Source organism: Pyrus communis, chromosome 6 (assembly GCF_041283825.1).
Source record: "Pyrus communis isolate YQ-2024b chromosome 6, ASM4128382v1, whole genome shotgun sequence".
Classification (NCBI taxonomy): domain Eukaryota; kingdom Viridiplantae; phylum Streptophyta; class Magnoliopsida; order Rosales; family Rosaceae; genus Pyrus; species Pyrus communis.
In genome coordinates, this window is record NC_142570.1 from 3,458,900 (window position 1) to 3,481,141 (window position 22,242).

The 22,242-nt window shown below is 39.7% G+C and overlaps 3 protein-coding genes and 1 long non-coding RNA gene across 7 annotated transcripts; 3 read left to right on the top strand and 1 right to left on the bottom strand.

The window, feature by feature from the left end:
• On the top strand, nt 1-4,431 carry LOC137710970 (pentatricopeptide repeat-containing protein At1g18900-like). Of its 3 annotated transcripts, XM_088695436.1 has the most exons (4): nt 1-350; nt 859-950; nt 1,029-1,393; nt 1,622-4,431. In XM_088695436.1, the coding sequence occupies exon 4, from the start codon at nt 1,643-1,645 to the stop codon at nt 4,253-4,255; it is 2,613 nt and encodes an 870-aa protein (XP_088551562.1). In that variant the 5' UTR covers nt 1-350; nt 859-950; nt 1,029-1,393; nt 1,622-1,642; the 3' UTR covers nt 4,256-4,431. The 3 variants fall into 3 exon arrangements, with proteins under 3 accessions (XP_088551562.1, XP_068306248.2, XP_068306252.2); XM_068450147.2 differs by lacking the exon at nt 859-950; XM_068450151.2 differs by lacking the exons at nt 859-950; nt 1,029-1,393 and having other exon boundaries at nt 4-350.
• Nucleotides 4,432-5,901: 1,470 nt separating this feature from the next.
• On the top strand, nt 5,902-14,665 carry LOC137710556 (uncharacterized). Of its 2 annotated transcripts, none has more exons than XM_068449618.2 (15): nt 5,902-8,938; nt 9,028-9,156; nt 9,241-9,432; nt 9,540-9,589; nt 9,720-10,035; nt 10,210-10,339; nt 10,421-10,618; nt 11,109-11,204; nt 11,832-12,025; nt 12,144-12,359; nt 12,497-12,772; nt 12,898-13,045; nt 13,152-13,285; nt 13,596-13,682; nt 13,769-14,665. In XM_068449618.2, the coding sequence occupies exons 1-15, from the start codon at nt 6,296-6,298 to the stop codon at nt 13,853-13,855; spliced, it is 4,896 nt and encodes a 1,631-aa protein (XP_068305719.2). In that variant the 5' UTR covers nt 5,902-6,295; the 3' UTR covers nt 13,856-14,665. The 2 variants fall into 2 exon arrangements, with proteins under 2 accessions (XP_068305719.2, XP_068305720.2); XM_068449619.2 differs by having other exon boundaries at nt 10,216-10,339.
• Nucleotides 14,666-15,219: 554 nt separating this feature from the next.
• LOC137710270 (LOB domain-containing protein 27-like) lies at nt 15,220-16,772 on the top strand. The gene is made up of 2 exons (XM_068449198.2): nt 15,220-16,338; nt 16,473-16,772. The coding sequence occupies exons 1-2, from the start codon at nt 15,338-15,340 to the stop codon at nt 16,570-16,572; spliced, it is 1,101 nt and encodes a 366-aa protein (XP_068305299.2). The 5' UTR covers nt 15,220-15,337; the 3' UTR covers nt 16,573-16,772.
• Nucleotides 16,766-19,633, bottom strand: LOC148696124 (uncharacterized). Its single transcript, XR_015963351.1, has 2 exons — nt 19,126-19,633; nt 16,766-16,974 (listed from the first exon to the last, which is right to left on the bottom strand). It is a non-coding gene; the product is annotated as an uncharacterized LOC148696124 (long non-coding RNA).
• Nucleotides 19,634-22,242: the final 2,609 nt, after the last annotated feature.

A 22,242-nucleotide genomic window follows, 5' to 3' on the forward strand; every position in this document is an offset into this window, starting at 1 on the left:
GGTGGCAAGAACCGCACTGAATCCTCCCAAAAGTATCAAAATCAAATTAAATTTCCCAGAACGTAGAAGTAGGGGTTTTGATCAGAGCCTTCTGCAGGTCACGTGCAAACGATGAAGGCACTGACACGTGTCCCAAACACGCGTAGGGGACAATACAAAGTAGGGCGAAGAGAAAAAACAGCTGATTCTTTGCGAGCCTCCTTCTCCCCAACTTGGTTGGAAAAAAAATAAAGCTCCAGTCTTGACGGCAGAGAGAGCAGAGCCGCCGCCATCCCCCCCCCTCTCTCTCGCTCCTCTCTTTCTCTCTCCAGACACGCGTCAAGAACCCAGAAGCCCGTTCACCATTGCAGGTAGTTCTCTCTCTCGCTCGCTGAGTTTTTTTTTTTTTTTTTTTTTTCAGTTTTTTTCTTAACTGGTTGTGTTCTGGTTTGCTTGTCAAAGAGTTTTTTTGGATTTTTGATGAATTTTAAGTGTATTTTTTCGTGTTTTTTGGTAATTCAGAACCTGGGTTGTGTTGGAGAAGTCTCAGATGTCGCAAAGATTGGTTCTTTATCTTGTTTTTGTGCGTTTTTGTTTTGATTAACGTTGGAGGGTGGCTTTGCTGGTCTCAAAGTTTCGATCTTTGTGTTCATTTCCGTGTGGAATTGAGGATTTTCATTGGAAAATGTGGATTTAAGGTTGTAGATTGTTTTGTATGTCTTGATGATTTGTTTGTCATTAAGAAAACAGAACAAAGAGATTTTAGTACTAGAAATTTTAACAGTACAAAGAGAGAATGAAAATTATGAATCAATAGTAAATGCTGAATTCTAGGTATGTTAGTGATGTTGTACAATTGAATGATGGAATGTGTTATAGGGTTACGCCAGCGAAACATTTAGAGCGAGCCACTCGATTGATTTCAAGAGAGATGCTGAAGACTCTTTTTTGTGTCCGCTTAGGAATTTTCGGTTAGTAAATTCGCTTGAAGAAGAATGTATTGATGAAAGGAATTTTGAAGTAAATTTGTTTGGTGGTATTCTATGCAGGACATGCTGCATGGAATTGTTACGATTTACAATGTATTCTTCACACGTGTTTTCCTGAAGAAGTCATTACAAATCACATTCGAATTTAACGTGGTGTTTCTGAAGGTTCTACTAACCAATGATATCAAAATCTAAGAGCACTGGTTGAGACTTTACCATTGCTGGAACGGAATGGTATAGACTGCAACCTCCATTTGGGATCGCTGTGCACTTTGAGGATTTCAAGACTACTTGTTAACAAATTGGAAAATGAAGTCTAACAATACTATCGATATTGTTGTCTAATGAGTTCGTTTCTTATTGATGGGAATGAGTGATATCTTCCCTGTTGAGCAGTTCGTCTTATCTAGGGACGTGTATTCCAGGTATCAAGGGTTCTGGATATCCATGTATAGTTTTGATGCAAATTTGATTTGATATCCTGTCTGACCAAGATTCACATCAATTATCTGTTGGGTAAATTGGAAAAGCCGGTACTGACTTGTAGTTGACTGCCCCTCACTACTCAGTACTCACTAGCATTTTCTTTTATGATGTTAGAAACTTAAAAATGTTGTTATGTTACTAATTCATTATCCATTCTTTTTATGCAGGCGATACCCTGTCTGTAAATTATGTTGCGAGCAAAGCAATTAAGTAACCTTTCAAGTAGTGCGAGGTCATTCTTCCTTACCGGGCCACGATGTAGTGCGACGGATGGAAATTCATGCTCTTGCTCTGAAGATGAAACTTGTGTTTCGCAAAGGCAGCTAGCAAGAGATGGAGGTCTACTTGCCCAAAATCCATCCACCATGGTATCCAAACCTTCAGCAAGGGCAGGAACCATCCTCTTGGGAGATGCAGTAAAAGTGGCAGGTCCTCGTAAAGCTGGAAGTGTTGACCATACAGCTTCTATTAATCAGGTTGCAACAGCACCAAGATCTTTTGGGAGATCGGAGACTGTAAGTTATGCTAGTAGCACGGATGTGGTGCACTCATCACCTCTTGTTGCAGACCAGTTTGCTAAGGCTGGAGTTGCAGCTGTAAATTTTCTGTCTGATATAGTAAATGGCAAGCTTCCTTTATCTGATGGGCTTGGAATCCTTAATAACTGTATGGTTGATCCGACCAGGCCCCTCAACGGTATCAAGCCATCACATGTGAAACAAATAAAAAGAGAACATTTCACTAGTGGTCGTCCAAAACCAGCTACTGAGGTATCAGCTGCATCAAAGCCTACAAGTAATAATCATGGTCCAAAGGGCAAAGGTGAGAAATCCAATTTCGTTAAAGGTCTCAATCATGTTCCATATACTAGGACGGAAAGCTCAGCAGCACCTCATACTGTATACTCGGACCATCATGAGCAAAGGTCTATGCCACCAAAATCAAAACCTCATTCAAACTTCATTCCAAATTACAGTTCCAGTGCGCAGACCTCTGATGCAGAGACCATGGGTCATGCGACCCATGCCACTAAAAGTTTCAACAGGCCCATAAGAGATGTGAAAATGCCAACAGGAATAGCTCGCCAAATCAACAGACAATTTGCTCACACTGGGAATGTTGTTCATAATGTTTCTCACATACTGCAACAGACACGATGGGGTCCTGCTGCAGAGGCTGCTATTGAAAATCTCAACTGTTCAATGGATGCATATCAAGCAAACCAAATTTTGAAGCAACTTCAAGATCATTCTGTTGCGCTTGGATTTTTTTATTGGCTTAAGCGGCAAGCAGGATTCAAGCATGATGGGCACACTTATACCACCATGGTTGGGATCCTTGGTCGTTCCAGGCAGTTTGGTGCCATTAACAAGTTGCTTAATCAGATGGTGAAAGAAGGATGCCAGCCAAATGTTGTGACATATAACCGTCTGATTCATAGTTATGGCCGTGCAAACTATTTGAAAGAAGCAATGAATGTTTTCAATCAAATGCAAGAAGCAGGATGTGAACCTGACCGTGTTACCTACTCCACACTAATTGACATCCATGCAAAAGCTGGATTTCTTGACGTTGCCCTAGGACTATATGACAAGATGCAAGAGGCTGGTCTTGCTCCCGACACATTCACTTACAGTGTTATGATCAACTGTCTTGGGAAAGCTGGTCATTTAGATGCTGCTCATCGGCTATTTTGTGAGATGGTTAATCATGGTTGTGTTCCCAATTTGGTCACCTACAACATCATGATAGCTTTGCAGGCCAAGGCAAGGAATTATGAGACTTCTTTAAAGCTCTACCGTGACATGCAGGGTGCGGGATTTGAACCAGATAAAGTAACTTATAGCATAGTAATGGAGGTCCTTGGCCACTGTGGATATCTTGAGGAAGCTGAGGCGATTTTTCATGAAATGAAACGGAAAAACTGGGTGCCTGATGAGCCTGTTTATGGTCTTTTGGTAGATTTGTGGGGCAAGGCTGGTAACATAGAAAAAGCCTGGAGTTGGTATCAAGCTATGCTCCATGCAGGTTTACGCCCTAATGTGCCTACTTGCAATTCTCTGCTCAGTGCGTTTCTTAGGGTGCACCAGCTGTCCGATGCCTATAACTTGCTGCAGAGCATGATGGATTTAGGTCTAAACCCTTCTTTGCAGACATATACATTGCTTCTCAGTTGTTGCACAGAAGCACAATCACCATATGACATGGGATTTTGTGGTGACCTGATGGCAGTCACAGGCCATCCTGCACATAAATTCTTACTGTCTATGCCGTCAGCAGGACCTGATGGTCAAAACGTGCGAGAGCACATGAGCCGGTTCTTGGATATGATGCATAGCGAGGATAGAGAAAGCAAGAGGGGGCTTGTAGATGCAGTAGTTGACTTTCTTCACAAGGCAGGACTAAAGGAGGAGGCGGGTTCAGTCTGGGAAGTGGCTGCACAAAAGAATGTCTATCCGGACGCCATCAAAGAGAAAAGCTCATGTTATTGGCTTATTAACCTGCACGTCATGTCCGACGGTACTGCTGTGATAGCTCTATCAAGAACACTCGCATGGTTTCGCCAACAGATGCTAATTTCCGGGATTTGTCCAAGCCGGATTGATATTGTGACAGGATGGGGCCGGCGGAGTAGGGTTACAGGATCATCTTTGGTTAGGCAGGCAGTGCAGGAACTGCTGAATGTTTTTCGCTTCCCGTTCTTCACTGAAAACGGCAATTCTGGTTGTTTTGTGGGATGTGGGGAGCCTCTTAACAGGTGGTTGCTCCAATCTTATGTGGAGCGAATGCATTTATTGTAGGCGGTAGCGCTTCTTCCTCTCTGCCATTACCGCGCGATTTTTGTTGTCCTCGGCGGGGAAGATGATGAGCAGGGTTGGGTTGATTTAGGCCTTTATGTATTATGACTCTGTATCTTTGTTGTTCTCATGTGCAGCTATTTTCAAGTCAAATAAAAATTGTTTTAGTTTCATCTGTAGACGAGATTCTTAGCTATTTCCGATTGTATACCGTTGTCACTGTTTCTATCTGTTACATGAACTGAGATATAGATCTCATAGAATGTACAACAAAGTTACAAGGCAAATTCTTTTTCGCTAGAGCTCAAATTTGAAGTGTATTTTGTAGAATTATCAGAGAGACGGGCCATACGGTCCACTTCCAACAACAACGATATTGTTCCCAACTTGGTAATTACCACCTGCCCAATCCGTCAGCTGTTGGGTTTTATCACAAAAAGTCTCAGTATTAGTTGGAGTGGGGTTTTAGGATATTTAAATTCTTTTTTTCTCATGAATACGGTCGATGTGGGACATTTTTGGTAATATCTCAACCATAATGTTGAAGTAGGTGCATGCTTTTATTGAAATTGAACAAAATGAAATTGGCCACGAGAGAGGGAGAGAAACTTCGATAGCGCCAGGTAGTTTGGTGTGACTACGCAGAATCAGCTTTTGTGAGATTGATGGGGCTATTGACTATTTTACTTCAGCTGCTGGTTGTTATACATGATGCCCGTCCACATAAAGCAAAAATGAATTTACATGTTTTATTCTGTTCTTTAAGTATGCGTCGTCCCTTTGATTGAGACTAATACTTTTTATTTATTTATTTTACTAAATCTAATACGTTTATTTATTAAAAAGAATTTGCATTTATAGAAAAAAATCGAACACAAAATTTCAATTATCGAGTGTACGAATAAATACACTTAATCATTAAAATTACGAAGGTTTTGTTTCATAAAAAAAAAGGTCTTGTAATGGAAATTTTTTTTTGTTATTCTGTTAAGAAGATTTCCATCCAACAGAATAATTTCTTTTTCCATGAGGTAAAACCGTAAATAAAACTTCTACATGTTTGAAAGAAGAGCCTTCTCAAGGAAGTAAAATTTGATTTTTTTTTTTTTTTTTTGGTACTTAAATCGAAGTAAGTATCTAATCACCAACATTACGGTTAGTAGAATCCATATTCATCTTGTAAGCGAGACATAAATTTTGACAATTACAGATTCTAATTCACTAACATTACCGTTAATAGAATTCATTTTCATTGATAAAAAAAGCTTTACAAATACATATTACTAAAAACTCAGCTTGAAAAAGTCTCTTTGAAACTAGGTTTAAACATATTACAATAAAACATCACTTATCGCAAAGCAATTAGTAAACTTCAAGTACTTGTCCGAGCTCATCGAAAACCACAAGATTACATAGATCAATAAAACTATTAAATATTGTACTACACGGAGATCATATGAGAACAAAATCTCAAATCATATATCGGGACAGGAAGTACAATGCCTATGGGTCTATCGCATCAACTAACCACCTCCACGATCTCAAAACACCAAATTAAGTACATCCAACAAATCAAACAGCGCCACCTAACAAGTTAATACCTAATTATTATGCTTGACCCGTTTGGGGAGAGTGAGTAAGATTGCCTTACCCCACTATCCCAATTAAAACCATAATTTAGCCAAAAAAAAAAAAGATAAACCATAATTAAGAACAATTTTAACGGATTCCTTTCACCCTTAATTATTTCCTCATCAAACCTCTAATCCCCTCCTCCCTCCTCCATGACCGCTGCTACCAGTATGGACTAGGTAGTGTCCCTCTCTCTCTCTCTCTCTAAAATCGCCGCCGACCACTCATCGCCTCCGCCCCCTTGCGAAATTCCAGTTCTACCCCCACCATCGTTCCCCAGTAAGTACCCCTACTACTTTCTCTCTCTATACATATACATGTATGTATAGGTGCACGTATATACAGATAAAATAGAGATATAATTTTATATATATATGCATGTGAGTTCGGGATTGGGAGAGAGTTCGATACATGGGGCATAAGAAACGAAACGCTGCTCCGCGGCCCAAGCAGTCGCCGGCGGCCGATGGAGACGCCGTCGTTTCGTCCCAATCTGATACTACTCTAGCCGCCGCCGAGACCGATGTTCCACTCCTCTCGAATAACAAGATCGAATCCTCGCCGTTGCCGATGATCGAATCGGACGGCTCGGCGGCGAAGGTGGAATGCGAGCGGGCCCTGACGGCTCTGCGGCGGGGGAACCACACCAAGGCGCTGCGGCTGATGAAGGAGTCGTGCCAGCGGTATGAGAACTCAGCTCAGTCGGCGCTGATTCACCGAGTCCAGGGAACTGTGTGCGTCAAGGTCGCCTCGATTATAGACGACCCCAACTCGAAGCAGCGGCATTTGCGGAACGCGATCGACTCCGCGCGCCGATCCGTCGAGCTGTCTCCGAGCTCGATCGAGTTCGCGCACTTCTACGCCAATTTGCTCTACGAGGCGGCCAACGACGGGAAGGAATATGAGGAAGTGGTGGCGGAGTGCGAGCGGGCGCTGGCGATCGAGAAGCCGGTTGATCCCGCCAGGGAGAGCTTGCAGGAGGAGAGCCAGCAGAAGATATTGACCGCCGATGCTCGAATTGGGCACGTGCAGAATGAGCTGAGGCAGCTGATTCAGAAGTCCAATATCGCTTCCATTTCGACTTGGATGAAGAATTTGGGCAATGGGGAGGAGAAGTTTCGGTTGATTCCAATTCGGAGGGCCACGGAGGACCCAATGGAGGTGAGGCTGGTGCAGACCAGGCGGCCTAATGAGATTAAGAAGGTGACTAAGACGCCGGAGGAGAGAAGGAAAGAGATTGAAGTGAGAGTGGCAGCGGCGAGGCTCTTACAGCAGAAGTCTGAGGTGCCCCAATTGGGCAATGAGGGTGAGAAGAGTGATAGGGGATTGGATTCATCGTCGGGGTTCAGTCAGAGAGGTAGTGAGAGGAGAAAGTATGGGAACTTGAGGAAAAACGGGTCCTCTGCGGAGAGGAAGGATTGGGTTTTGTCATACTGGAAATCATTGAGTGTTGATATGAAGAAAGAGTTACTCAAGGTTAGAGTTAGTGATCTTAAGGCGAAGTTTAGTTCGTCTAAGGATGGTTTGGCAAATGAGGTTTTATCAGAGGCATTGGCATTTGCGGAGAGTAAGAGGAGCTGGAAGTTCTGGGTTTGTTGTAGATGTAATGAGAAGTTTGTGGATGGTGAGTCCCATATGCAGCATGTTGTGCAAGAGCATATGGGAAACCTTATGCCCAAAATGCAGTCCATTTTGCCTCAAAATGTTGATAATGAATGGACTGAGATGCTGCTTAATAGTTCTTGGAAACCGTTGGATGCGTCGTCTGCAGTTGGAATGCTTAGGGATCAAAGAAAATGCAAGGAACATGAGTTTGTTGAGGATTTCTACTCTGGGAATCAGAACAAGGATTGTGACGAGTGTTTCAAAGATGCATGGGATTCTTCACCTGAGAAGGAAATGCTTGGGGATAGTCCTAGTGATTGTATTGTTGAGGGAAATAACCATGAGAAACTTGCCCGTGTTGAGTGCGAGGAGGAAACTGGGTTACTTACATATTCTTCTGTTGCAAATGGTTGGCCAGTATCTGATGATTCTGAGCGCCAAAAGCTTCTTGAAAGAATTCATGCCTTATTTGAGGTGCTTATCAGGCACAAATATCTTGCTGCAAGCCATCTTAACAGGGTGATACAATTTACAATGGATGAGCTACAGGCTTCCTGTTCTCAGCTTCTCAACCACGGTGTGGAGCAAACACCTATGTGCATTTTCTTTCTAGGAGCTACCCAGCTTAGGAAAATCCTCAAGTTCTTGCAGGACCTGTCCCATGCTTGTGGTTTAGGTAGATATTCTGACAAAAGTAGCAGTCCTGCAGATGATGCGAATAGCTCAAATAAGGGTGTAGAGATTAAAGAGAGGATTGTTCTCAATGGAGATGCATCCTGCCTCATTTTGGATGAGTGTCTATTGTCATCTGAATGTACATGTGATGTTGGTCATCTTACTGTCAGTGAAGCTGCTCCTGCTGCTGTCGTTGGTAATGGAAATGGGGTTCCTCCTGATTCCGATGCTCTGCTGTCCTGGATGTTTGCAGGTCTGACTAGTGGGGAACAATTGACTTCATGGGTACACGCAAAAGAAGAGAAAACACAACAAGGGATGGAAATCCTTCAGATGCTTGAAAAGGAGTTTTACGACCTGCAGTCTCTTTGTGACAGAAAGTGTGAGCATTTAAGCTATGAAGAAGCATTACAGGCAGTGGAGGATCTTTGTATTGAAGAAGGTAAGAAGAGGGAAAATGTCACGGAGTTTGGCCACCGAAGCTTTGAGTCCGTTCTACGGAAGAGAAGAGAAGAGCTTCTTGAGAGAGAGAATGATGTGATGTTCCTCAGCAATAGGTTTGAATTAGATGCCATATCAAATGTGTTAAAGGAATATGAAGCTCTAAACATTAACCAGTTTGGATACGAGGAAATGTATGGTCGTGTGACTTCTCAGTTATGTGATTTGGAATATGGGGAATATGATGATTGGAGGGCCAAGGATTATGCGCATCAGGTGGACACATATGTAGAAGTTGCAATTCAGAGACAGAAAGAACAATTATATGTAGAGGTCTGTTGGTAGATTCTAAGTTGGCTTACCATTTAATTGAAATAATGAATCGGTCGTTGCCATTTTACCTCAGTTGTTCTTTCATGCAGCTTAGCAAAATAGATGTACGGATTATGCGAAATGTTACTGGAATGCAGCAATTGGAAGTTAAGCTTGAACCTGTTTCTGCCCATGATTATCGGTCGATACTGTTGCCTCTAGTGAAGTCATACCTGCGGGTATGTATTAAACAAATTTAATGTTTGTGCCATATTTAAAGGTTCTGAATTTAACAGTATGTATTCTTGTGTCTATACTTAAAGGCACATTTGGAGGATCTGGCTGAGAAAGATGCCACAGAAAAGTCCGATGCTGCAAGGGAAGCATTTTTGGCAGAACTTGCACTTGATTCTAAGAAAGGTGTCAGAGGGGAAAACGATAATTTGAGACATACACAGGAAAAAACAAAGGATAAGAAGAAGAACAAGGAGTTTAGAAAAGCAAAAGATTCAAAGGTTTTAATCGTGTTTTCTGGTTGTCATTTTCTTTGTGGTGTTCAATATGTATGTTACAAATCCATGAAGACATCCTGATATCCATTATTTTTTTCATACTTCTGTAGGGTAATGGGGTTTCGGATGAGTACTTTCATCATGATGAGACCTCTGAGCTGTATGTCTCCTTGCTCCTAACATGCACTTTCAAATTGACTCTATCCTAGTAATGTTATCCTTCCATTATAATTGCTGGGTACTGTCTATAGTTTATTTTTAATGTATATTTGATGTGTCTCTTGCTGCAGTTCCTTTCCAGAGGCATCTGATGGTGAACTTCCAGATCCTGAGCTGGTGATTTCTGTGAATGGCGATGACTTGAAACAGCGGGAAGAGGAAAGCAAACGGAAAATTGAACTTGAAGAAGAGGAAAGAAAGCTTGAAGAAACTTTAGAGTATCAAAGACAAATTGAGAAGGAAGCTAAGCAGAAGCACCTTGCTGAGCAAAACAAGAAATCTACTCAATGGCATCCAGAGAAGGTGGTGGAGGGATTGGATGATGTTAACTTGGAGTCTTGTGCTAATGGTCATGATGTTAATGAGCCATTCAAGCCTTCTGTCCAGGTAATCACTGTTAGGCTGTGCCCTTCTCGTATGTGCTTCCTTCTTTCTAGATTAAATTTAGTAAATATTGGTATATGGAACTGGATACTAAGATATTTGAAGAGGAATACCATACTGTCTAAATTAGAGGATACTTAGAGAGAGTAGTAAACCTGATGAACGTGTACTATCTAGGAGCAGTTGACACAGAAGGCTGGATTCCCCAACAATTTAGAAGGTCTTCCTGTTAACATGGCAAATGGTTCTGTAGTGCCAGCCAATTCTTCTACCGCTTCTGGTGCTCATCAAGCTAAAGTTAACCAAGGTTGGTGTAGGATTTCCTTGTATGAGGTTGGGGTTAATTTAATTATAGGAGATGTTTCTCATTGTGTATCTTCTTGAGCAGGACTGGCAAATGGAGGAATTGTAGAAGAGGATGGTTATTTGGCTTCTGATCGACGGACAGGAAGGAAAAACCGAAGACAGAGGAGTTCCACAAAAGTGCCTGATGGAAAGTCTCAAGGCTTGTCATCTGGAAACAAAAATGTTGAAGTTGGGAGGTCAAGTGTTGAGGGTTCACATGACAATCTCCTCATGAACAACAGTAAGTTTACTTATCCTTCATTGGTTTCCACTCTAGTTTTGATGCTTGATCATTTTGACAGTACGGTGAACAATGTCAACACTAGTTGCCCTGTTTTTGTTTGTTTGGTGACTGGCCAATTTTGTCTTTTCGCGTATTCTCATTTTATTGTTAAGGGAAAAATTTTTACCTAAGATTTTAGGTAATATCTTTATAAAATGATATTTCTTTTGTAGTATGAATTTTACTTAGTAATCTCATCTCTACTTGCTCATCCAAAAATGTTTTCTAGTAGTTTGTTATAAATTTAGAATTTTATATTGTTTAGTGATTTGTCCTATGGTCACATTAGCATGAAGTTTATGTCCTTTCATTTGAACGCTGTTTTTACTGCTCTGTAAATATGACCATTGACAACCTATCCTTTTTATTTTTTTTTTATTTTTGCAAATTTGGAGTTAGTATGAGCATGAGTTTTGTCAAGTGAAAACCGGTTATACTGTTTTGGCAGACAATGGAATACAGGAATTGAGACAGAAACGAGCAGAGGAAGATGATGAAGAAAGGTTCCAAGCTGACCTCAAAAAGGCCGTACGCCAAAGCCTTGGTAAAATTATTCTCTTATTTCAGTGGTCTCTTTGTTATGTTACTTATTTATTCTTTACATGTTAAACCCCTGACCATGGTAATCAGTGGTACCCCTCTATAATAAAGAGGAGGTCTAGGATTCAACCCATGGTAGGGCGAGGTATGTGAGGAGGAATTCCGTCTCCATTTTTGTAGCTAACGGATATGATTTGCATATTTGTTCAAGTAGTCTATCGGATGGTCCATCAATGAATAAGATAAGTAGTCTCAGATTTGTTCATGTTGGAGTTCAACTATAAGTGAGTCACATCAGTAGCCTTGACTTGTTAGGACAATAGAAAAGCAGTCATCTCTGGTGGATTTGCACCAGTTTTAGTTATTATCATCAGGAAAAAGCATTAATCTAGTTTGGAATCATGCATGAATAGCAAAAGATATCTGACAGCAAGTATGTGATCTAAGTTTGATAGAGGGCTGTGGAGAGTGTTTAATGCAGTCTCACCAAAATATGTTAAACCTTGTCAAGTTGTACTACCACTAGCCATCTCACTGATGCATTTTTTTCCATTGAACAAGGCTCTGAGCACTTAGTATACGGTATGAGATTTTCAACTGTCTGACCTTTTTTATTCATGCTATTCTTCAGACACATTCGAAGAACGTCAGAAGTTTCCTGTAGTTTCAAGTTTGAGGATGCCCAGAAAAATATCTGCAGATGTAGATAACAGTGTTTTACATAATGACATCACAAATGAAAATGCGAGTGAAACCGATATATTTGGCACAGGGTTAAAGAATGAAGTTGGTGAATACAACTGCTTTCTGAATGTTATTATACAGGTCCATTGATTCGGAGTTTTTATCAAATTTATGTTCTTAGTTCATTTGTCGTTGTATATCATTTTTCCTGAGCATCTTATTGATATTGAAACGTTGCTTTTTTATTTTGTCAATACAGTCTTTATGGCATGTTAGACTGTTTCGAGATGAGTACCTACGGAGATCAACATCAGAGCATGTTCATGTGGGGGATCCTTGTGTTGTCTGTGCGTTATATGAAATCTTTACTGCTTTGAGCAATGCGTCTGCAGATACTCGAAGAGAAGCAGTTGCCCCTACTTCTTTGAGAATAGCTTTAAGTAATCTGTATCCAGAAAGTAATTTCTTCCAGGAGGTATTTTCAGAGAATTTGATTGTAGCCCTTGCCTCTTGTACAACTTCTACAATTATTCTGAAGTCATAATCGGCTCATATCTCAATAATTTATCTTCATTTTTGGAAGTTGGTAATAACATTATAGCAACTGTACAGGCTCAGATGAATGATGCTTCTGAAGTTTTAGTGGTGATATTTAATTGTCTTCACCGGTCGTTTACTCCTGGTTCAAGCCTCTCCAATGCTGAATCAGTGGAAAGTAGTTGTCCGGGGTCTTGGGATTGTTCAAACAATGCTTGTATAGCGCATTCCATCTTTGGCATGGACATTTTCGAACGAATGAATTGCTACCATTGTGGTTTGGAGTCCAGACATCTCAAGTATACTTCCTTCTTCCATAACATAAATGCCAGTGCTCTCCGAACAATGAAGGTATCAGTTAAGAACTTTCGTGATTGTTTATTTTCTTGATTGTTTTTTAGTTTCAGCAATTTATTACTGTTTTTGGCATCGTTACTGATTACGCACATCTGTCTTTATCTTTCTTTGCTATTCAGGTTATGTCTACAGAAAGCTCCTATGATGAACTTTTAAATCATGTGGAGATGAATCATCAGTTAGCCTGTGATCCGGAAGCTGGTGGCTGTGGGAAGCTCAACCATATCCATCACATTCTCTCAACCCCCCCACATGTTTTTACAACAGGTGATGTGAAGAGTTCTTGGGAGAATATTCATTGTTGACTTATGTTTCTAAAGACGGAAACTCGCTTAACATGAAAACTGATCAGCATTTTTGTTTCGTCATGCAGTTCTGGGCTGGCAGAAGACATGCGAGAGTGCTGATGATATAAAAGCAACATTGGCAGCTCTTAATACTGAGATAGATATCAGTGTCCTTTATCGTGGCCTGGATCCAAAGACCACGCACAACTTGGTTTCTGTGGTATGCATGTTTGGATAACCCTCAACGTTGTCATGCATATAGTAGCGTTCCATTTCCCAAAATGCAACCTGCGTTGTGTATTTTTCCTCCAGTTGTGAAATAACAAGGGCTTGCATTTCTTACCCATAAACTTAGGTTTCGCTGGCGTTTTTATTTTTAATTATTTGGAGTAGTGAAAGCTGTGATATATCCAATTTCTTTTGTTTAATTGAAAAATCTCCTATGTTATCTTTGCATAACTTTTGAATTTCAACAAGAATTTGTAGATACCGCTATTTCGTTTTATCTCATATCTACTATTTACTTTTAGGTTTGCTACTATGGACAACATTACCATTGCTTTGCCTATAGTCATGACCGCGGATGCTGGATTATGTACGATGATAAAACTGTCAAGGTGAAGTCGGTTATTCTAGTGTAAATCATGCCTTGTTTCGCTCTTCTTTCTGCCTTTGTTATAATTTGTCTCTGATGTGTCTACAGGTGATTGGTGGCTGGGCTGATGTTCTTACCATGTGTGAAAGAGGGCATTTGCAACCACAGGTTCTTTTCTTTGAAGCTGTGAACTAGGCATTTTTTTCTGGAACTCGTTACGTTTTTAGACTTTGCAAGAGAGCGTTGGTGTTGTAACATCCGTTCGTCATCTACTGTAAGAAGTTGTTCATAGCAAATGCATTCCGTCCTTCCGGTTAGACAGTAAAGTATACAGCGCCAATTTCAGAAGACAAAAAAGGATAGAAATGTTCCGGTTGAAGTCCAGAGTTCTGATGATATATAATCGACAGTTTTGTGATATAATCAAGAATTTTTGTGGGAGCAACTGGTTCTCGAGGAAGAACCGTGTATCTAAAGAGTTTCACCATTGAGGAGCCTAAAAGTCTAAGCTTGTGGTACGTTCACTGTCCCTGCAACTTTCCTTTTTAAGGTTGGACTCTTCGACGAAGAAGGTAGTAACAACTACGGGCTGTCTGCGCGTGTTCATGCGAATTTAAGGAGCGTAGTATGTCGTTTCGATAAATGGCACTGATTGCCAGTTGTTTCTCAAGAGCATGTAACAGTTGTAACGGGGGAAGATAGGTTATAGAAAATCAAGGTCTTTGCTTGGACGTTTTCTAAAATTTCCCCCAAGTTTTGAAAAGGTTGTTGTATAGATCACGTTATGATGGCCCTTCCCCTTTTGGGGTCTTTGGAACTGCGGATTACAGTAAATTTGTTGCTTCATCTTGATACCACAATTAGGTTAAAAATGAAGATCTACTGCCCCTTCTCCTCTCTGTAATTTCGGTTTACGAGAATTGCTATCTATATTTAGGTGGTATTTATTCTCACTTGTAAGGGAGATTTAAGTTCTTACTCTTATAAATAGCGAGTTCGCTACCATATTATTGCTGCCTCTAGGAGGAATTAAAGCTATCCCCAAAGTAACTTTTATTTGTTGAGCGATTGCGCTTCTACTCGGCATTGTTAGATCATTAAAGTTGACTTTCGTCCAAGTCGGCCTTGCTACTACGAGCTCCCCTTTGCCCAAGGTCTAATTTTCGTCGTAGTCTGGTACAGTGGACACATTGTATTTCTGAATCTTACAATACCAAATGACGTCCTAATTTCAACAGAGACTTCTAACTACCAGCACGTTGTATTTCTGAATCTTACAAAACCAAATGAAGCCCTAATTTCAACAAAGACTTCTTACTACCAGAGTTCGATTTACTTCAAATGTATTATAGAATCACAAAAATATCAAATAACTTCACTATAGTGACCTCAAAAATTCAAAACACATCAAATTTAGAAACTAGAAAATTTGGATTTGCCACGTCATTCAGGGAGGGGTCAGTGTGAAGTGGCTACGACCATAAAAAAATAAAAAATAAATAAAAAAAGTGCCCTAAAGTTTAGGACTTTTTCTGTTACCAAATTCCAACATTTGTCCCCAACGGTCTTACACGATCCCCGCCTTTTTCGCTTCCCCTCTTCAATCTTTTCTTTTACTCAGTCTCTCCCTGCTTCCAGCAAATCCGCACATTTCCAGACCTTTTCAGATCCAAAAAAATGCTCTCCATACCACCACCTCCATTCCTCCTCCCCCTCCTCCTCCTCCTCCAACTCACCGCCACTCTCCTCCTCCTCCTCTTCAATTTCAAACACTGCACCACCCTCCTCTCCAATTGCTTTCGAGATTTTTCGCGTTCCCGGCTCTTGGATTGGTTCCAATTGCGTTTTGGGATCCGCAAAATGCCCCTTAAGGGCGCCACCCTCCAGGCCTGCGCCGCGTGCAAATACCAGCGAAGGAAGTGCACGGCGGAGTGCCCCTTGGCGCCCTATTTCCCGGCGGACCAACCCAAGATGTACCAAAACGCACACAAGCTATTCGGAGTCAGCAACATTTTGAAAATACTTAAAAATCTCGACCCTCGCCAGAAGCTGGAGGCCATGAGGTCCATCATATACCAAGCTAACTTGCGCGACAAGTTTCCGGTTTATGGGTGCTGGGAGGTGATCAGGCAGCTCCAGTACCAAATCCTGGCGGCGGAGGAACAGCTCCAAGCTGTCCACCAACAGCTGGCAATGTACAGACAGCACCACCACCACCACCAGCAGATTTCGTCCATGCCGGAATATGTGATGTCACAGTTGGAGCTAGGGATGGCTCCGCCCAATAATCCCCTCGCACTTTTCGACTACAATCTTCCCCCTTGTATTCTCACTAATAACAACAATGCCACCGCGGTGGCTCCTGTAAATCAACACCAACAGCAGTCTTACTCTAACAGCAGCTCTGCTGCTTACAACAGTGACTCCAAAGACAATGTCAACAACAACAACAACAATGCTGGAAATCCTTTGTGGAGTTCAAATCCTTTTATGACTAACAACAGCAACAACAACAACAACGATAATAACTCTGAGGCGATTGAATCTGAACTCGGAGCTCTTCAGCAGCTCTCTATCCAACCTGACGTTGTTCAAGATTACAATGAGTTGCATCCGTTTTTTGACACCACCGATGATAGACAGTCATACATTGATTCCAAAGAGGCTTATGATTCAAGGTACATTTTTTTATTGTCACTTTGGATATGTATTCGTTCAAACCTTTATCTCTACAAATCCGAGCGACACAGGGCTGAATCTATTTGGTGCATATGTAATTGTAATTCACTAAATGATGAGAATTCACTTGCAGCTCAGAAGAATCGTTCAAGGGCACGACACAATCGATGGAGCATGCAGAGAATGTATTGAAGAATGATGCAGCATGCTTTAGTCTTACCAGTGTCAACTGATGATCAGTAAGCATAAACTAGACAAGTAGTGTGGTTCGTCTTCTTCTATTATTCATTGATTTCTTTCTATTATGAATTTGATTATTCATACGGGAAACCTACAATTTTGTTTGCTTTTTTTTTTTTTTTTTGTTAATAAAACTCCACATACTGAGCTCCTTGTTTCTTTTAGCTTCAATGTTCTACACCTGAGTTTATAATCGACTGTTTGTTTAATCGAATAATATTTCACGTAGTTTTTCAACTTTTGTGAGCTGTAGAATACATATAAAATAGCTTTGAAACCGATTGGAATTGAGTCATAGAAGCCTGGTGTTGTATGAACCGCAAGAGGGGGCACTTGTGGTAAAGCCAGTGAAAGGGAGCAGTTCCTCTCTTCTCACAGTCATTGCAGAGTATGACCTGCAATTTGTTTAGCATGTCAATGAACATCTAGGTTTGGATGTGTTAGAAGCTACTTAGTATGACAAGAAAAATAGGATGCTGTCTAGGGTTTCCTGTTTAGCCAAAAATGCATCCAACATTTGAAAGTACACCTGCAAGACAATCATATGGTTCGAGAGGCACAAGACATCACACAACTCAGTTGGACAGAATTCAAAGCTACAGCTCGAGAGTTCAAAGTTTCTTCTAATCATATAGAACAATCACGACGATTCATGCGAATTCTAACCTCTTCCTCCACATAACTCTGTAAATCTGTGTTTTTGTTTCCTAAGTTTATATCTTTTCTGAATAGAGCGTTTGGACGAGGGACTTTAAAGTTCCATGGAACCTAGCTAGGCTACATTTGTAGGAACGCACTACAAAAATTAAATAGGAAGGGGCCGTGAAATGACTAGATGCAAATGCAATAGGTTTGAACATACTTTGAAATGTGTCATTTGAAAGTCCCCAGTTTAGCGTCTTTGTAGTGCATTAGTAGTGTATTAGTAGTCGTTTTACAGTGCTTAAGTAGTTCATCGGTAGTGTTCTTGACATCTTGCAGTGCGTGTTTAACAATTGAGTCTAAAATTCCTTGGTACTTTGAAGTCCCTCATCCAATCGTAGGATGCTGGAATATATTGCTGCAACATAAATTCTACATTTTCAGCTCACCTCTTCAATCCCAACAATTTCAAGTAACGAAACTGCAAAGATTGGGCAGGTATAATTCGTAAAGGTGCAGGCATAGAAGTAGGAACAGAAGTACCAGCAAAGAAGTCTGAATATTTACAAAAGCTTTCGGGAGAATAGCAGGAAATTATGAAAGGGAAATACCTCAAAACATATTGAGTGCATCAAATGACCGCACGCAAATGAGAAAATTTTCATTGTGACCGGAACACAAGAGATACACCACGTGTTTTTATATAAGTAATGAGAAATTTTACTTTTTAAATTATTAACTTTTTAATACACATATCCCACAATTTATATAATAACACATGGTGTATCACCGTGTACTGGTCATATTGAAAAATCTTCGGACGGAAAGGACTTTGTTGGAGAGTTGGGGGTGTGAAGATGTCTTCGTTGCAAATAAGGCAGTTATCTATGAAGCATTTCTCTCTGCATCTGTGCTTCAAAAGGATGAACCGTGAACGGATAGTCACAAATAGTACCGAGCATGTCAGAGACCTTTATCATTTTCGTGTTAACATATATTGAAGTCGACACGGTTTCTAATCAAATAAACACGAATACCACAAAATCAAAATCTCCTTCATCAATGGATAATATTTCGGAATTCTTTTGTTTGTTTATACAAATTATATTTTATAAAAGAATTCATTTAAACTATGGGATGAAGATTCGAAGCTTGAGTAGACGGAAGAGCATGTAGAATTATCATATAAACGGGCCAAAGTTTTACTTTCAACAAAACCGATATTGCCCCCAACTTATTAATTACCACTTGCATAATTCGACAAGTGTAAAATTTTCTCACAAAAAATCTCGGTATTAGGGTTACGATATTTAAACTCTTTTTTTTTCCTCAAAAATACGTCGATGTGGAATATTTCAATGGAGCACATCTACGTCGACAAGTGCTTGAGTCTTTTAATTAAAGAAGAAGAAAAAATTTAGTACCGGTTTGGTACTACTTAAATTTTTTTAAAAACGGGTGTGAAAAAAAGCTGGCTTGAAAATTGTGTTTGGTAACAGAATTTCCAAAGTTACGATGAGAAAAAGCTGAAATCTGGAAGCAGTATATGTTGCTTTGAAAAACCAGTTTTTTTTTTTTTTTTTTCTTGAATACACTGGTGAACAGTGTGTTTAATGAAAGTTTGTAAATGCCGATCCTATCCTCTTTTTGTCTCTCCATCACACTGACAAAAAAAAATTTCGTCTTCCTTGCTCAAGTCGCATCGTCCTCTTCCTTGCTCTGGTCGGCAACTCCAGTTTTAGCAATTATTCAGAACCAGTTAAATCTATCAAATTTTGCACCCATCAATTAAAATTTAAAGACGAACACTCACAGAGGAAGTAAATAATTAAAATATTGTAAGGCAACAAATCATCTGGAACTATTCTCACAACTTGATAGAGAATGGCAGAAAGAATACGAACCTGAAACTTCATTCCCTTTGCTTAGATGGCAGGAGAGAAAGATTCGAGAGTCAAACCCCTTTTCGAACCCCGACCTACTCTCTTCACGTAATTTCCTTCCTCACAATGAACTCCCCATCCCACCCAAGCCCCTTTCCCCCGATGCAACCATACCCAAAACCAAACCCCCTTCCCCCGATGCAACCTACCCAAAACCCAATATTAATATTCTGGGTGAAAAAATTAATGGGTATTGGAAATGCTAGCTTTTCTGGGAGGTAAAGGTGGGGATGATGTCGATATTGAGAACAATGCATTTTTTTTTTTTTTTTTTTTTTTGGGCAAATGAAAACGGAGAAGATGGAATTGAAGAACACGAAGAAGACGGAGAAAACGAAGAAGAAAAAAAGTCCGGAGAATATGAGGGAGATGACAGTTCTAGAAAGAGAATTATAAATAATTATTTTATTATATTATTTATACCATTGTATCATTTTCAGTCAGTTTTATATAAAAATTTATTAAACACTTAGATACTGTTTTTTTTTTTTTTTTTTTATCAAAAGAACTTTTATAAAAAAGTTTACTAAACACTAACTGCTTTAATTTATAGCTATTTATTCTTACAATACAGCAGAATCAGTTTTTTTAAGAAGTACAGCAATACCAAACTAAGGGTTGGTTTGGTATTGCTGTGCTTTGAAAAAAAGTTGTTTCTGCTGTGCTGTGAGAATAAGCAGCTGTGAAATAAAGCAGTAGAGTATTTGGTAAACTTTTTTGTAAAAGTGCTTTTGAAAAAAATAACAGTATTATAGTGTTTGGTAAACTTTTACGTAAAACAGATGTGAAAAAAAGCTGGTTTTTCAAAGCTGGGTTTTGCAGCTTCTTGTTTTTGGCTTTTTTTTCATCCAAAACTGTGAAAAAAAGTTGAAACTGAATGTTTACCAAACACAAAAATAGCTTCTAACTTTTTTTTATACGATTTTTTTTCAGAATTACCTCAGTATCACAAACCAGGCCTAAACCTTATTACAATGGTATACTTTTGTTAAGTTTTGGGTCATAGTCAGGCCAAAGCCGTGATGGGACATGATTATTTGACGCAATATGGTCCCGTGTTCTTAGATGTCTTCGGGCCCAACTATGTACAAATGTGGAAACTCATCATTTGAAATTCATGACTAGCCTTGAAGTCTTAGTATTATTCTTCTTTATTTTTATTTTTGAGAAAAAACGATAGTGGTTTTATTCATAATATTAGGAAAGCATATAATTTTCAAGAATGACGTCTTGAATTAACTATGGGGCTTTTCAAACCAACAATTAGCAAAATTAAAAAGTAAAACCAACTTGGTCATTCTATGCGCCGCTACATTGACGGATTTACGAACATGACAAACTCTTGAGGAAACAAAACTCCGCAGACTAGTTTAATAGCATCAATCAACAAACTAATAGCGGATGCAAACTTCCGATAGCTTTGACCACCCGTAGCGCATCACATCCAAAATAATTTGCTGCCAACTTCGTTGCAAAGCCAAACCGACACCATCTCGTGCAACTAGAACCTCAACCATCTTAGGATTGGTCACGTGAGATATTTTACGAGCAAAATCTTCAGCATAGCTACCTACTTTGTTGCGAAATATCACACGGACACCGCCAGAATTTATAGTAGCACAGAAAGCACCGTCAATGACTTGATCCAACACGATGAACAAGGAAGCCAACGAGTGGGAGACTGAAGCAAGGCCTGCAAGTTGACTCACAGGTGTTTGAGTTCTCCACCTTGTCGTCCCACAGGAGAGAATTCCTAGCTCGCCATATGGTAAATAAGCATCAAGAGAGAATCGAACTAACCAGATGAGTGAGCAGCAAGGGCAATCACGAAACGAAGAAGTTATTACAACACCCCGAGTACCAGTTTCGATATTGGAGGAGAAAAATACAGCACGTGCAAATGGACTAGCACCAAACACATATTTTTCTTCACTTTATGTGCGAATGTGCGGTTTCAAGCTCGACTTAATTGGATGCAAATTCGATACTTGATTACTATGATTAATTTAGCATGTGACATAATCAAATCTCTATCTTTCGCGTACAATATCATTTAGTAGAAACTCATATGAGCTTGTTTGGATGTGTTTTTAAAATGATTGAAAATTTATGGTGAAAATATTTTTGAAAACAATCCTTAGTTAAAATGCAAGTAAATTCTAGAAAAACACTTGAAGTGCTTATTAGGAGAAGCACATAACTGATCCTTCTTGTAGAAAGCATTTCAAGAGCTTCTGGAACCCAAAAATATTTCTCTAAAAACATTTTCAATTATTTTAAAAAAACATCTGAACGAGCCTATGTCTTTTTGTTAAAACAAAAAAGAAATAGAGAAATTCCGAACGAGCCTATGTTTTTTTTGTTAAAACAAAGAAGAAATAGAGAAATTCTTAGGGCCCTCAACCACTACCACAAGCGAGCGGGCGAGTACTCAGAACATGCGCGACAGATTCTTGCATGGTTTAGGTCCCAGCACGCCAACATCTTTACTAATGTGGTTACTATTGTTAGGTCTTAATCATCGGCAAGGTTGTCGACATGCAATCTAGTGTACAATATCGGGCATGTTTGTAGCTTTTTTTACATTCCAATCCAATCCATGGTAGATTCATACAAAACATGACTATCGCCGTTTGGCAAATAAATCCAAGGTTCCACTATTTTAGAGAAGGCTATAAAGGTCCCACCGTTTTAGAGAAGGTTATTTTTTTTATATGCTCCTGGAACTTTAGTTTAATCTTACCTTTATTCTCATAAGTGTATTTACGTCATTTTGTTTTTGGAACTTGATTTTCGTCTCATTTCGTCACATTTCGTTAAATTCGTTAAAATAACTGTTAAGTTTGTGACGTGGCACTAGTGAAGCCCATTACGTACTAACATGTTTGCCACATCAACTTAAAAATATATTTAATATTTGAAAAATGTAAAAACCACTAAAAAAATTAAAAATTTCAGGAACAAAATAGCGCAAATTTCGTTTCAGATAATAAACTAAATTGAACTAGAGTTTCAATGCTTTAGAGGATCAATAACACATGGTCTGCTGCTTACTTGGCATAATTGGAGTATCATTTT

What these genes read in the sequence shown, in the direction of transcription:
- LOC137710970 (XM_088695436.1), top strand. Translation starts at nt 1,643, where the DNA reads ATGTTGCGAGCAAAGCAATTAAGTAACCTTTCAAGTAGTGCGAGGTCA.
- LOC137710556 (XM_068449618.2), top strand. Translation starts at nt 6,296, where the DNA reads ATGGGGCATAAGAAACGAAACGCTGCTCCGCGGCCCAAGCAGTCGCCG. An exon ending in GAAAAGCAAAAGATTCAAAG is followed by an intron (nt 9,433 to 9,539) that starts GTTTTAATCGTG and finishes ATACTTCTGTAG; the next exon opens with GGTAATGGGGTTTCGGATGA. An exon ending in CAATCTCCTCATGAACAACA is followed by an intron (nt 10,619 to 11,108) that starts GTAAGTTTACTT and finishes CTGTTTTGGCAG; the next exon opens with ACAATGGAATACAGGAATTG.
- LOC137710270 (XM_068449198.2), top strand. Translation starts at nt 15,338, where the DNA reads ATGCTCTCCATACCACCACCTCCATTCCTCCTCCCCCTCCTCCTCCTC. An exon ending in AAAGAGGCTTATGATTCAAG is followed by an intron (nt 16,339 to 16,472) that starts GTACATTTTTTT and finishes ATTCACTTGCAG; the next exon opens with CTCAGAAGAATCGTTCAAGG.